Source organism: Lactuca serriola, chromosome 6, assembly GCF_051521515.1.
Source record: "Lactuca serriola cultivar US96UC23 chromosome 6, Lser_US96UC23_V15, whole genome shotgun sequence".
NCBI lineage: Eukaryota > Viridiplantae > Streptophyta > Magnoliopsida > Asterales > Asteraceae > Lactuca > Lactuca serriola.
The window spans coordinates 186,702,635-186,715,318 of NC_136413.1; the positions used below are offsets into that span (position 1 = coordinate 186,702,635).

Sequence of the window (12,684 nt, forward strand, 5' to 3'; positions counted from 1 at the left end):
TTGCCAGAGTCGGCAGCTTGTGTAGTGCTTCGTTGATTCTCTGGAGCGCCTTCTTGGCTTCATCCGTCCATTGGAAATTGTTTTTCTTGATGCATCCCTTTAAGGTGTGGAATAGTGGCATAGCCTTGTCGGCAGATTTCGAGATGAACCTGCTTAGAGTTGTGAGCTTCCCGTTCAGACCTTGTGCATCTCTAAGAGAGTTTGGGGTTGGCGTCTCGATGAACTCGTCGACCTTTGTCGGGCTGGGCCGGACGCCTTGTCTAGTAACATAGTAGCCCAAGAATTGCCCCTCTTCTACTCCAAACGTGCATTTGGCTGGATTTAGTTTCATCTTGGCCACCTCTAATGTCTTGAAAGTCTCTTCGATGTCTTGCAGTATCTTCTCTTCATTTGGACTCTTAATCACCATATCATCTACATATACCTCAATATTCCTTCCAATTTGCTTGGCGAATATCGAGTCGACTAGCCGCTGGTATGTCGCCCCTGCATTCTTTAACCCAAAAGGCATCTTGGTGTAGCAGAACGTGCCATGGTCTGTATAGAAGGATGTTTTCTCTTCGTCTTCTTTGCTCATCAATATCTGGTGATACCCTTTGTATGCATCCAAGAAGCATTTTAGCTTAAATCCCTGTAGCGACTCTACCTTCTGATCGATTTCCGGGAGTGGGTATCAATCCTTAGGGCATGCCTTGTTTAGATCAGAAAAGTCGATGCATATGTGCCACGACCCATCCTGCTTGCGGACCATAACTGGGTTTGCAATCCACGTTGGGAACATCGCCTCCCTTACTATTCCGGCCTCCGTCAGCTTAGACACTTCTGCATTGATCGCCCTGTTACGGTCTCCTCCTTGTACCCGCTTCTTCTGCTTAACCTCTTTTACCCCCAGTTTGATCATTAGCTTATGTTCAATGACCTTCCTTTCTACCCCCACCATATCCGTGGGGATCCAAGCAAATACATGTTTGTAGCGTTTGAGCAGATCAACCAGTGCTCTTCTTGTGTGGCTTGGGAGGTCGCTTCCAACATTGACCGGCTGGTCGGGGTATCCCTCATTGATTACCTCCTTCCTCTTTGCAAGATTGCCCCTGGGCCTCTTGGGCCCTTTGGTTATTTCTGCTGGCTTCATAACTGTATAGCATCGCAGTTCTCTGGGTGGGGTGGCCAAAATCGTGGCTTCGCCTTTTGGTGTGTCGAATTTCATGATCCCATGCATGGTTGAAGGTACAGCCCCTAACTTCAAGAGGGCAGTCCTTCCTAAGATAATGTTGTGCTCCGCCGAGTGTCAAATGACCACAAAGTCTATCAGGGCGGTCTTCTTCCGCTGCTTGTCGTGGCTAGTGATTGTTAAGGGGAGGTGGATCGTGCCCAACGGCCACAGGCTGTGGTCGGTGAATCCCACCAGCCTACCCGTCGCAGGTCACAAATTATCTTTCCAGCGATCGGGTAGGAGCCGGAAACAATGTTCATAGATGATGTCTGCTAAACTCCCGGTGTCGACATAGACCCTATGGATAGTCACGTCTTTGATGGATGTCTGTATTATCAGAGGGTTGTCACCTTTCCAGCCGTCCGGCCGGGGATCCTGTATGGAGAACGTGAGCGCGCGTGTTGATGGTTTAACAATGACTTGCTCGCCTCGCTGTTCCTCCCTACTTCTTTTGCTGCGTATCATGAATATCTCCTTGGTCTGAACTCCTTCGCAAGGTGTACCCTTGGCATTCTCAGCATCGAATTTGGCATGTAGGCTTCGCGCCACCTCCACCAGGTCTCCCTTAAGTTGTTTCTCCTCCATCTCCTTCTTTAGTACCGAACAGCTAGTTGTATCATGCGTTTTGCTTTTGTGGTACTCACAGTACCGACTCTTAGGCGACTTGGCTGGCTGCTGTTTCTCAGACACTGCATATACTTCTGGGCGACGACCCCGTCTGTCGTCTTTAATAAATGGTCGGAAACGTGGCGGTGGTCTTCTTGCTTGGCCATAGTGTCTTCCCCCCCCCCCCACGGAAATCCGTGTGGGTCGGGTGGTGACGTCTAGTCGCCATAGCATTCAAGTAGGCCTGCTTGGTTGCTTCACCATCTTCCTGCCATAGGTATCGCTCCACTCTTTCTTTCAACTCAGCTCGTGTTAGAGGCTTCTTTCCCATGAGTTTTTGCGAGAGGGGCCCAGGCAGGAGTCCCCATGTGAAAGCACCAGCAATGAGTCCTTCGTCATGCCCCGGTACATCCAGCGTAGCGTTTATGAACCTTGTAAAGTATTCTCGAACAGTCTCCCCCTCCCTTTGTTTACAGCCTATAATTGAATGAGAATCGCCTTTGTATTTACGTAGTTGCATGAAGTTGGTGAGGAAGAGGTACTTGAGCTGAGCGAAGTTTGAAATGCTGCTCGGTTGTAGCGTTTTGAACCATGTGCCGGCGTTGCCATCGAGCGTCGTCGGGAAGTATGTGCACCAAAACTTCTCGTTAAGCTTTAGCGACGTCATCGTCCATTCATATGTATCAATGTGGCTATCTGGGTCGGTAGTCCCATTGTACGTTTTAAGCGTCGGGAGCTTTGCAGTGTTTGGTGTAATCCAACAGCTCTTTAACAAACGGAGATGTTACGCTCCGGGAAAAACCATCCTGGTTTGGAGCAGTCGACGTCCCTTTCCGGTATTGAGAACTCATTCCATGCTGTAGGGGCGTAAGGTAGCCTGAACTTGGTCCATAAAAGGGGTATGGCTGGAATGGTAGCTGAAGGGGATAGCTAGTGGAGAAAGGGTGCATGGATGTAACAGGGTTGATCATTATCGGTTGTTGTAAGCTGTTGTTTGAGGGAATAGTCGGTCCAGTCCATGCTCCAACCGTCGAGTAGACGGGTGGTGAATGGTTCATCATGGTTTGCGCTAATGGTGGTAGTAGCGTTGTGGAACTCTGTCCACCAGTCGTCTGGAACGATGTAGGTGTTACGAATGACGGTGAAAGGTTGAGAATATGGCTCGACGGGGGTGCAGTTGAGTGAACTGTTCGCGCTTGTTGCAGCGGCGGCGCAAAGAACGGCGGCATCTGAAGCTGTGTAGGCGAAAGTAGCTCCACCGGAGTTGTTCCTTGCTGAGAAAACAACGGTTGCGAAATATTTTCAGCGGCTGTTGTAGAACTTCCTTCGCCCAAAACTGGCATGTTGGTCGCTGTAGGCGGTGGCGTTTCGTCCAACGTCGTCATGGGACGTATGGGACTAATTGGTCGTCCCTCACTACCGTTGGACGCCATTGATGCTTGTTTTCGTGCTTTTGTTTGTGTTCTTCGTCTCACAAACGGATGGCGCCAAATGATGGAACCTTGTCCCGGATGAGACCTTGCTTCTGACTCTGGGATGAGATCTCCTCGGTTGCTTGGTTATAACTGCAAGATCACAAAGAACAAGGGCCGTCAGCCGCTTCCCGGGAGGGGTTCCCAGGAGAACGCTCCGACGGTCAACTTAGGATGACTTTAGGGTTTGTGTCTGTTCTCTCAGGATTGGTTAGAGAGCTTACCTTGCTGGTCTTGTGTGCACATCCTTTTATACCTAGCGCTCCTGCCTGGTCCGTACCAGACAGAATCACTTTTGGAGGAGACAAGGTCAGAGGCGCTGATTGGAGGGTCGTGCGCACTCAACCGCTAGAGCGCTCTCATTGGCTCCGACGGTAATGCTCTGATCCTGCCCTTTGTCTCCTGACCGTATCTTTTGTCTTGGAGCAAGGAGCGTTACTTGGCGGGCGCGAGCCTTCCGCCTGTCCGTTCCGCTCCCGGGGGCGCCAGCGGGCGCTGAGCCTGCTGGGCTGAGCCTGGCTGGTGTGCCCGGCTCTAGGGCTTGGACACGGTTCTGCTATGCTGCCCTAGGCACACCATTAATTAGTATTTTCCAGTTTTTGTGTATTCACATATATCTAATTTTGTTATATATTTCAATCAACTTTTGATTTTAACTTATGATGTTGACATATATAATTTTCTTAAAAATATTTCTACATGAATTACCAAATCCGAGTACTCGCTACTCGATAGTCGGTCGAACAGGTGTCGAGTAACGAGTTCTACAACCTTGCCCATCAGTGGGCTCAAAAAGATTTGGAGAAGGTTTTTAGAAAGCGATGGCTCGGGGCTTTTTGTGATCAATCCTTTAGGCGGGAGGATGGCTGAGTACTCAGAGACAACAATTCCATATCCTCATAGAGTCATGGTGTTGTATCAGTTTCTCAGTACTGTCAATTCCGTGGATCAACCTTCGGACACAACCCCTATGTCGCTCAGTAGGATAGCTTGGTTGCGAAGGATGGAAAAGTTATTGACGCCTTATGTGACAAAGAACCCGAGACAGGTGTATGCCAACTATATGGATCTGGATTTGGGTGTAGGGAGTGCTAGTTATGAAGGAGCAAGTGTTTGGGGTGAGAGTTATTGGAAGAGAAACAATTTCAAGAAGTTGATCCGAATCAAGGCCAAAGTTGATCCGGAAAATTTCTTTAAACACCCACAAAGTATCCCAATCTTCTAATAAATTGTTGAGTGTGAAGGTATTTGGTATTGTAGATAATACTAAAATGGAAAAATATGTTTTTTTTTCTTTTAGTAATAGTAAATGTTAAGTAATTTATATTCTTCATTAACTACATAGCATAACTATTTTTATGAATCATTGGACTTTTCACTTTTAAGGCTTGCATTTTAGTAAGTTATATGACACCAAACAAAATTACAATGTAAACTTCTCCATAATATTGTGCAGCAATGTCTCAAACTCGCTTCTTACTCTTAATATTTGAAAAGATTTAACACTACTACAAAATGGGCTATTTTGTACATTAAAATACTCATAGAAAACATACGTAGATGTTACATATGTGATGATCACAATAAGCAAAATAAGAATATCCACAATATCAGTGACGAGTTTAGAATGGAAAACAAAGTGGTTCACTAAAAGTCGGACCGGTTAAAAAAATGGATCCAATCGAGTCGGTTCACCAAGAAAAACAACCGTTTTAATATGTATAAAAATTATTGTTGAAATGACTGAAGCCGAATCGGTTATACCTTAATTTTTTTACTAAAAGAAAAATTCACTTGGTGTTAGTCGGTCTAAACTAAACATCAGCAAGCTTATGTTGTACAAATGTGAAAGAATAAGCATTTATTTATAATAAAAACTCCTTAACCATTGTTTTCTTCGAGTTAACATGGGACTACTTAATCCCACTTATGATATGCATTTTGTTGTCTTTAGTTTATATCTTTTTTTTCCTTTTTTTTAACAAACACATTAAGGTAGATTCTTCAAAATATTTAAGATAGGTCCTAAATATTTTTTGTATATGATTTGTCATAAACTTTTTAATTTTAGGTGGGTCAAGTGACCCACCTTTATTCCCATAACATAGTCTCATCACTGCATAATATAACTATAAGTAGAGACCCTTGTGGAGAAAAACCCACAAGACACAACTTTGTATATTAAGGAAATTCAACTATAAAGAAAAAAGTTGTATAGCTGAAATCGATATGGGAGATGAGAGAAAAAAGATGTAATGGAATGGATAAAAATGACATGTGTTGACTTTATAGAGGTTGATTAGAAGACCTAAACATACCGCAAAATTATTAATAAATATGAAACAATACTAATAGATAGCTAACCTAAGAGTGAAGCAAATAAAACATCATAAAATAAATTAACATAAGTAAAAACAATAAGTAAAATATTGCTTAAAAGGAAAGTACTATGTTTATATAGCACGGTCTAATGCAACACTATCTTGAAATAAAAAAATAAAAAAATAAGGACCTTCAAACCCCAAAAGCCACTAAGGACCAAACTTTCTCGAATGGCATAAATGAAAAAACTAGTGATTTATCCAAATCCTCCTAATTTCATCTGATGCAAACAATCAACTTAGCATAAATAACTCAAAGACTTTTGAAATATTTAAATACATTAAAAACTATAACATGCTCTTGAATGCACTCACGAACTATTGGTTGCTTGCTCAAATAAGGTTTTATCCACCACCATACGTTTCAAAATTATCAGTCTACGATCCAATAAAACTCTATCCAACACCTTACAAACAATACTCAGAAAGTTATTCGAGAGACCTTTTGATACAAGAAACATGTCAAGTTTACTCATTTTAGCACCGTTAGCACTAACTCAAGTAAAAGAGAAATCATTCGCATTAAACTCACCAAAAACAATATTAGACGTTGGATGAGACTGCATAAAAACGCCAAGTAAATTCACAAACTTCTCTTATCCACTTCACTTAAAGGAGAATAATTGTCAACCATAAAGCATTTAACCTTACAAAACACCCATTCGCCTTCTATTCTTATCATGTTTTCGGTATAAAACAACTAAGACTTAATAAAAACTGAGGGAACCCAAAGAGAAACAATACCACCAAATATACCCTTTGCATTAAGTTTGCAAAATTAAACTAATAGTTTCCCTAAAGACTTTAAATCATAAACAAATCAAACCAGTCATACGTGTTTCATTGATACCAAGAAAATTTATACCATTGATCACCCATACTATTTAAATAATTTGATAAATCATCCTTATTTACTCACATTTAGTGTTGTTCGACATGAACTTCTTGACCACATGTCTCTCTTAAGTGTGATCATGTCACATATGCGCAGATGAGATTAATTAATTAATAGTAATAGATGTGTATGTCGATGATATCAAACTCAAACAAACAAACAAAAAAACTTGGTTTACCTACTTACACATTAAAATCCAAAAACGCAAAGGAGGGCTACATGGTTTGCATTTGCACAACAAAAACTCTCATATAACTTAATTGAAATCTATGTTGCCCAAAACAAAAACAAACAAACAAACAAAAAAAGGTTGTCTATTTAAGTAACCCAACAACATCCTACAACTATCAACTTCCATTTAAGTCAGTAACCTTTGGTTTAAGCCATATCAGCTGGCTTATTCACTGTAGGGTGTGCAGGAGTGACTGATTCCGGAGCAGGAGTCACAGATTCCGGAGTCACTTGCTTATACGACTTCCTCTCATGTTGAGTTTGAGCATCCAACGCGGTCTCAGTCTCGGGATTCTTTTTTGCCTTCTTTTTCGCCAATTCCGATGGCATTGTGGAGGCGGTTTGATTGCTGGAATTGGCCTTTAACTTGTCGTGTTTTGGGCGGTCTGTGGCGGGAATGTTGGAAGAACTGGCCGGCTTTGTGGTGGCAGTGGCGGTAAGTGTGGTGGTTATTGACCGGATGGGTGCAGCCGAGTCGGTGGCTACCTTATTTGGAGCATGTTGGGCTTCACCAGAAATGGTGTCAGATTTTGACACAAGTAATTTTTTCCTCTTCATCTTCTCCTGCTCCTTTAAACATCAAATTAGGCAAAAACAAAATATAAGTCACTTGATTGGAATCAACAATTCCATTCCTGCCCTGATTCCAAATTACCAAACACTTACCTTCTGCCTGTGTAGTGCTTTTCTCCTATCTTTTGCCCTAACAATTGCTTTCTTGACCCCATGGTTATTCATCCAGCCTTTTGGCCAATATTCTGCAAGCTGCAATACAGACAATAAAAAAAAATGTAAATTATGTTTAAAAATTTTCAATTTGAACTGATGTCACCCAAAAGACAAGAATGCCCTCCTCAGCCAAGCTTACCTCTATATAAAGCTTCCTAACTAGTGGAGTTGCTTCCTCCACCTCAAGCCCCTATTGAATAAGTAAATTTGTACAAAGTAAGTTGCTATGAAAAAGAAATAAAAGTTTTCTTTAGATATATGTTAAGAATAAGAATACATTACATCAACAAAAAAATCATAAAGCTCGCAAATCTTGTCCTCTAAAGCATCATCTGTAACAAATCTGCTTTTAACAACTTTTTCTTTACTGCTTGCTTCTTGAAAATCATCAGATGATCCTGTTTGCTCAATAACCTGAAATCACATACAAATACAATTTATCTGTGTCTGACATGACTAGGACAAAAGTAAACAGATTTCTGTAGAGACTAAATATGCAAAAAGACGTAAATGCCCTCATCATAAAAATAAAAATATATATATATAGTAGAGTACCTCAGGCATCATCATTGAGACACGTGCCTTAACCATGTCATCTATTTCCTTCTTTAACTGTTGTACCCTCTCGTCTTTCTCTTCTGTAGCAGATAATCCCATGGTGACCATGTTATGAAGATTTCTCTATTACAAAGTAACACACAAACACAAACCAATCAATATTCAATAACAATAAAATAATTAAATAATAAAAATGGTAATACCTTCAATGATCTAACTTGTATCAGATGACCAAGGATGCTCATCAAACGATTAAGTAGCTCCTTTGATAGTTTTCCATGAATCGCATGCTACAAATACCACAAAAAATGTAAGAGTTTTATATAATAAGAAAAAAAATAAGAAGAAATGTTGGTATTTATTACCGCCAGCCTGGCAACTTTAGCAAGCTTTTGCTTAATTTCAGGAGGCATTCTTCTTTTGACAGCCTGAGCTGAGTTGTCAGCTTCCGGAACCTCCATACTTGGTGGCCTTGCTGTTGTGAGGTCAATATAAATATATATATAAAAAGCAATTGGTCAACAATTGGTCAACTATAAAAGGTGATAGAGTCAAACTTACTTTCTGCAACTATCTTCTCCAAATCCCTGATGGCTTTTTCAAGCATCACATTTGTACTTTTAGGTTTCAAGCTTGAACTTTCCTTTCTCACCGTGTGTGTAGTCTTCTGCTTGAAAATTATAACATCCAAGTCAATAATAAATATATATATTTATGGAAATATATTTCCGTCATAAAACGACAAATTTAAGCTTAACAATTACCATTTTGGGCAGATTTAATATTGTTAAATTGAGTTAATTCATGTCAAGTCAATTTACATATATGTGGATATTTTGGTTATTACTTACACATATAACTACTTCTATTCTCATTAAGAGAAGAGTCAACTTTTTGTGTTTTATATTTCTTACCTTAGTAATTAGCATCACTACACTTTTTTATTATATTTGACTCAAGATAAGATTATTTGAATAATTAAGGTGGATATCGAGGGTTTATTGTTGACATGTGGACTCATGAATCGGGAAATTCTATAAAAGGTCCAAGGCTTATGAGGAAACTTCAATTAATTTACTAATCCGGTTCATTTAATGTGTAGAATAGAAGTAGTTTAGGTACTAGTTTCCTTTCAACTTTTTGTGCTTATTGTACACTATTTAGCTTCTTACTATTGTCCCCTCTATACTTTAAGCTTTTATTGCTAGTATCTATGTCCTACTTTATTACTAGTATTCTACTTTCAACATCTGTGTTATCAATACTATTTTTGTGTTATCCTTATTAAAGTAATAAAGTTAATTGCTTACTAGTGTCCCCTCTTGACTTCCAACATTATTGCTAGTATATGTTTTTCCTTTAGTCACACACCATAGTTTATTCTCTATTGTGGGCCCACATTCTTATGGGACTTGAGTATTGTTCTTGTTACAATTAATGCATATATGATGTCATCGATGTAATAACAACTACTATATGTGAGGGTGGATACTCTAGTTATAAGTTATAACTACTCTCATTAAGGGTATACTAGTCCTTTACATGTTTCTTGTTTGATGAGTAGTATTAAGGCACGCATTGGTTATATATAAAAATGCATTATTCAAATTGTCCATAGTCCATACTCCATACCAAATAATGGGATAAGATGTTGGGTGTTTGACAAAAGTTTTCTCTAATTGATCTTCAAAAGACCCTACCTAGGCTTATGAGGAAAGCTACTTATTATATTTCCTTCCCCAAATCTATATATTCAATTGCCCGTATTGCATCAATGGCTTATTAATTATTGGACTATTGGTATTTGATTTTAACTTCTAAAAGTTAAAAAGAGATTCCTAAAGTAACTAGAAATTTTTAATTGCCCTTTATCCTCTAGGCATTGATATAAAATTACATCAACGCCTCAAGGCATAAATTTCATTAAAGGCTATAGGAATCGTTAACTGATCATGGTTTTGTGATGAGAAAACACATCAAATTTTCCAAACACACTATGCAAGAATCAAGTAAAACAAACATGCAACTACATCAATTGGCATCAAAATAAAGAAAGATAAGTTATGGCAAAAGAACATTCACCGGTTGCTGGGGAATCTCAGGAGCCTTCATGTCTACCTGTTGATGAGTTACATTTTTCTCTCTTGGCAAAACTGTTTGATTCACCTCTTCTAAGTTGTTAACCAATTGTCCATGAGATTTCAACTGCACACCAGAACCCTTCTCATTGACCCTTTGACTCAAAATTGCAGAAGAGGGACTTCCATCTTTCAATTTGGTAGCAACTTTTTTGGATTGGAGAACTCCAGCTTTATTCTTTACTTTAGCTTCACCATCCATAATCTTTATTGGAGAAGGGTTCATTACACTTTTAGGGTCAGCAGGTTTCTTTACAACAGTTCCAAGTGCTATTATTGGACTCTGGTATTTCACATCATCATTGTGTACAGTTGGTAAAGTTGTACTACGAGATGGAGTAGGGGCGTTTTTGTCTATTGGCACCACTACCTTCCTAGATTCCTTCTTATTAACTTTCATATGTTTATTTGGTGCATTCCCATCATTGCTTCCACTATCACCTTTTGTTGAATCCTTTCTTCTCCTCTTTTTCGGTTGCTCAGTTGGCAACACTGCAGGCTCGTTTCTATCAAGATAAATAGATCCAAATAAGAAAAGAAAAAAAAAACAGGAATAAAAAAGAGTAAAGGTGTCATGTGAAAAGGAAAGGGATCTTAAGATAGAAACTGACGTGCGCTCTAACTTCCCACGATTGACAAAGAATCCATCATGCTTTATTGCTGAATTATCAACCTGAAAATATTCATCCTGAAGAGCAAAAAAAAAAAGGTAATGATAAGTTATTTCCTATCTCTATTCAAACAGAAGTGGGCTCCAAAAGTTATAAGTAGTAGCTTCACTAACCAGTTCAGTGTCATCTATGAATGAATCTTCTGTGTCATACTCATCATCATCAGGAACATCATTGAGATCTTCCTCATCGCTGCTGTTCTTACCCTGAATGTATAGATTGTAGCATCATCAAGATTCAAGACAATGACATGAAAAATCCAAGTTCATAGTGTAATGAATATATTCCACACCATATATAAGCGTTCAATCTTCTCGATTACAGCACTAAAACGACTACCAGTTGGTCCATCATTGGCTTCATTTTCAGCAGCATCTCCCTACAAAAGTCAAAACATTTATCAAAGCTTGATTGCTGCTGGAATAAATGAAAGTGATGAGAAGATGAAGATGTTCTTTGGTATAGGTTTTGTATCTGTAAAGTTACAAAGAAATTATGTTCCTAAAATTTGCTGATACTACAGAAATGTTAGCAGCAATTAATTCCCACCATCCCAAACATTTTTTCACTTAACTTCAAACAAAACCCTATATTGAAAAGATAAATACAAAAATTGTTTGTGTAAAACAATTAAATTGCATAATCTTCGAATTTTAAGAAAAACAACTCGACTGATAACTAAAGAATAAGCAGGAAATAGCTCGTGATTGAGCTGAAATGCTATGAATGGCCAAACTTTCGATAGAAACCCTACTTTATTCTAATTACCCCAAATCGGAACCATGAGTAACAATTTGATTGTGAATTTTGACAAGGTTACGTAAACATACAGAAGGTGGAGCAATGCGAGAATCGAGAGCAGGGTTAGCAGCAACGGGAAGAGGAACAGGAGGAGCAGATACAGTAGGCGCTTTGTTCTCGATATTATTCTTAGCAGCCTTATTGGCGTCCTTGACAAGCTTCTTCCACGACACAATTGTCGTCTCTCCAGGCCTCAGCTCCACCTCAAACCTCTGCCGTCCACCGCCACATAATAATGTCGAAGAAGATGATGATGCCGCACCACCAACACCTCCCCCGCTGCCTTCCTCCATCGACAATCCCACAAGTAAATTATTATACGTTCACAGAGATTTTACATACATACATTTAGAGTGGGTTTATGTGTGAAATTGGATTGATGTAAACCCTAGAAGAGAGAAATTTGTGAAATTTTGATGCTTGGATTCGACGATTCGGCTAGGCGCTAACAAATTAAATCTAAATTTTTTCCCTTTGTGTTGTAAATCTATAATTTCGACTCATGGAAGACAAGACACAAAGGATATGTACGGAGGGGTTACATTTGTCTCCTTCCTCAATATAACCCATTCCATCAATCACTACTGTGGCCCACATACCACAGCCCAAGCCCAGATTTCTATGTACTTACGGTTACGACTTAGGAGTTAGGAGTTAGGCTTTAAGACTTATGAGATAAGCTTGGTGAGTTCCGTTTCTTCGTCCCTTTTTTCTTCTATTCACGTTGTTGCAATAAAAATCTATAAACATGCATCTATCACAGAAACATATTTTTTTATATCAACAAACAAACATTATAACTTTCTCAAATTTCACTACAAATAGAAATGGTTCTATCACGAAACACACCAACTCGTCACGTCGCATCACTTTACGACATTTTCTAAACCGAACCACAACCACATTACCCACGTATGGAATCACCCCGTACGCCAATATGTTTAACGTCATAGGGTACACCATTTTACTTGTCACCACGATATATTTTC

The 12,684-nt window shown here is 39.4% G+C and overlaps 1 protein-coding gene across 1 annotated transcript; it reads right to left on the reverse strand.

Annotated features, from left to right (window-relative positions):
• Window positions 1–6,725: 6,725 nt before the first annotated feature.
• On the reverse strand, window positions 6,726–12,227 carry LOC145057554 (ubinuclein-1-like). The gene is made up of 13 exons (XM_079005422.1): window positions 11,725–12,227; window positions 11,187–11,273; window positions 11,008–11,100; window positions 10,835–10,911; window positions 10,168–10,729; window positions 8,647–8,755; window positions 8,451–8,560; window positions 8,289–8,375; window positions 8,083–8,208; window positions 7,810–7,941; window positions 7,667–7,717; window positions 7,465–7,563; window positions 6,726–7,368 (listed from the first exon to the last, which is right to left on the reverse strand). The coding sequence occupies exons 1-13, from the start codon at window positions 11,986–11,988 to the stop codon at window positions 6,946–6,948; spliced, it is 2,220 nt and encodes a 739-aa protein (XP_078861548.1). The 5' UTR covers window positions 11,989–12,227; the 3' UTR covers window positions 6,726–6,945.
• Between the last annotated feature and the right edge of the window lie 457 nt (window positions 12,228–12,684).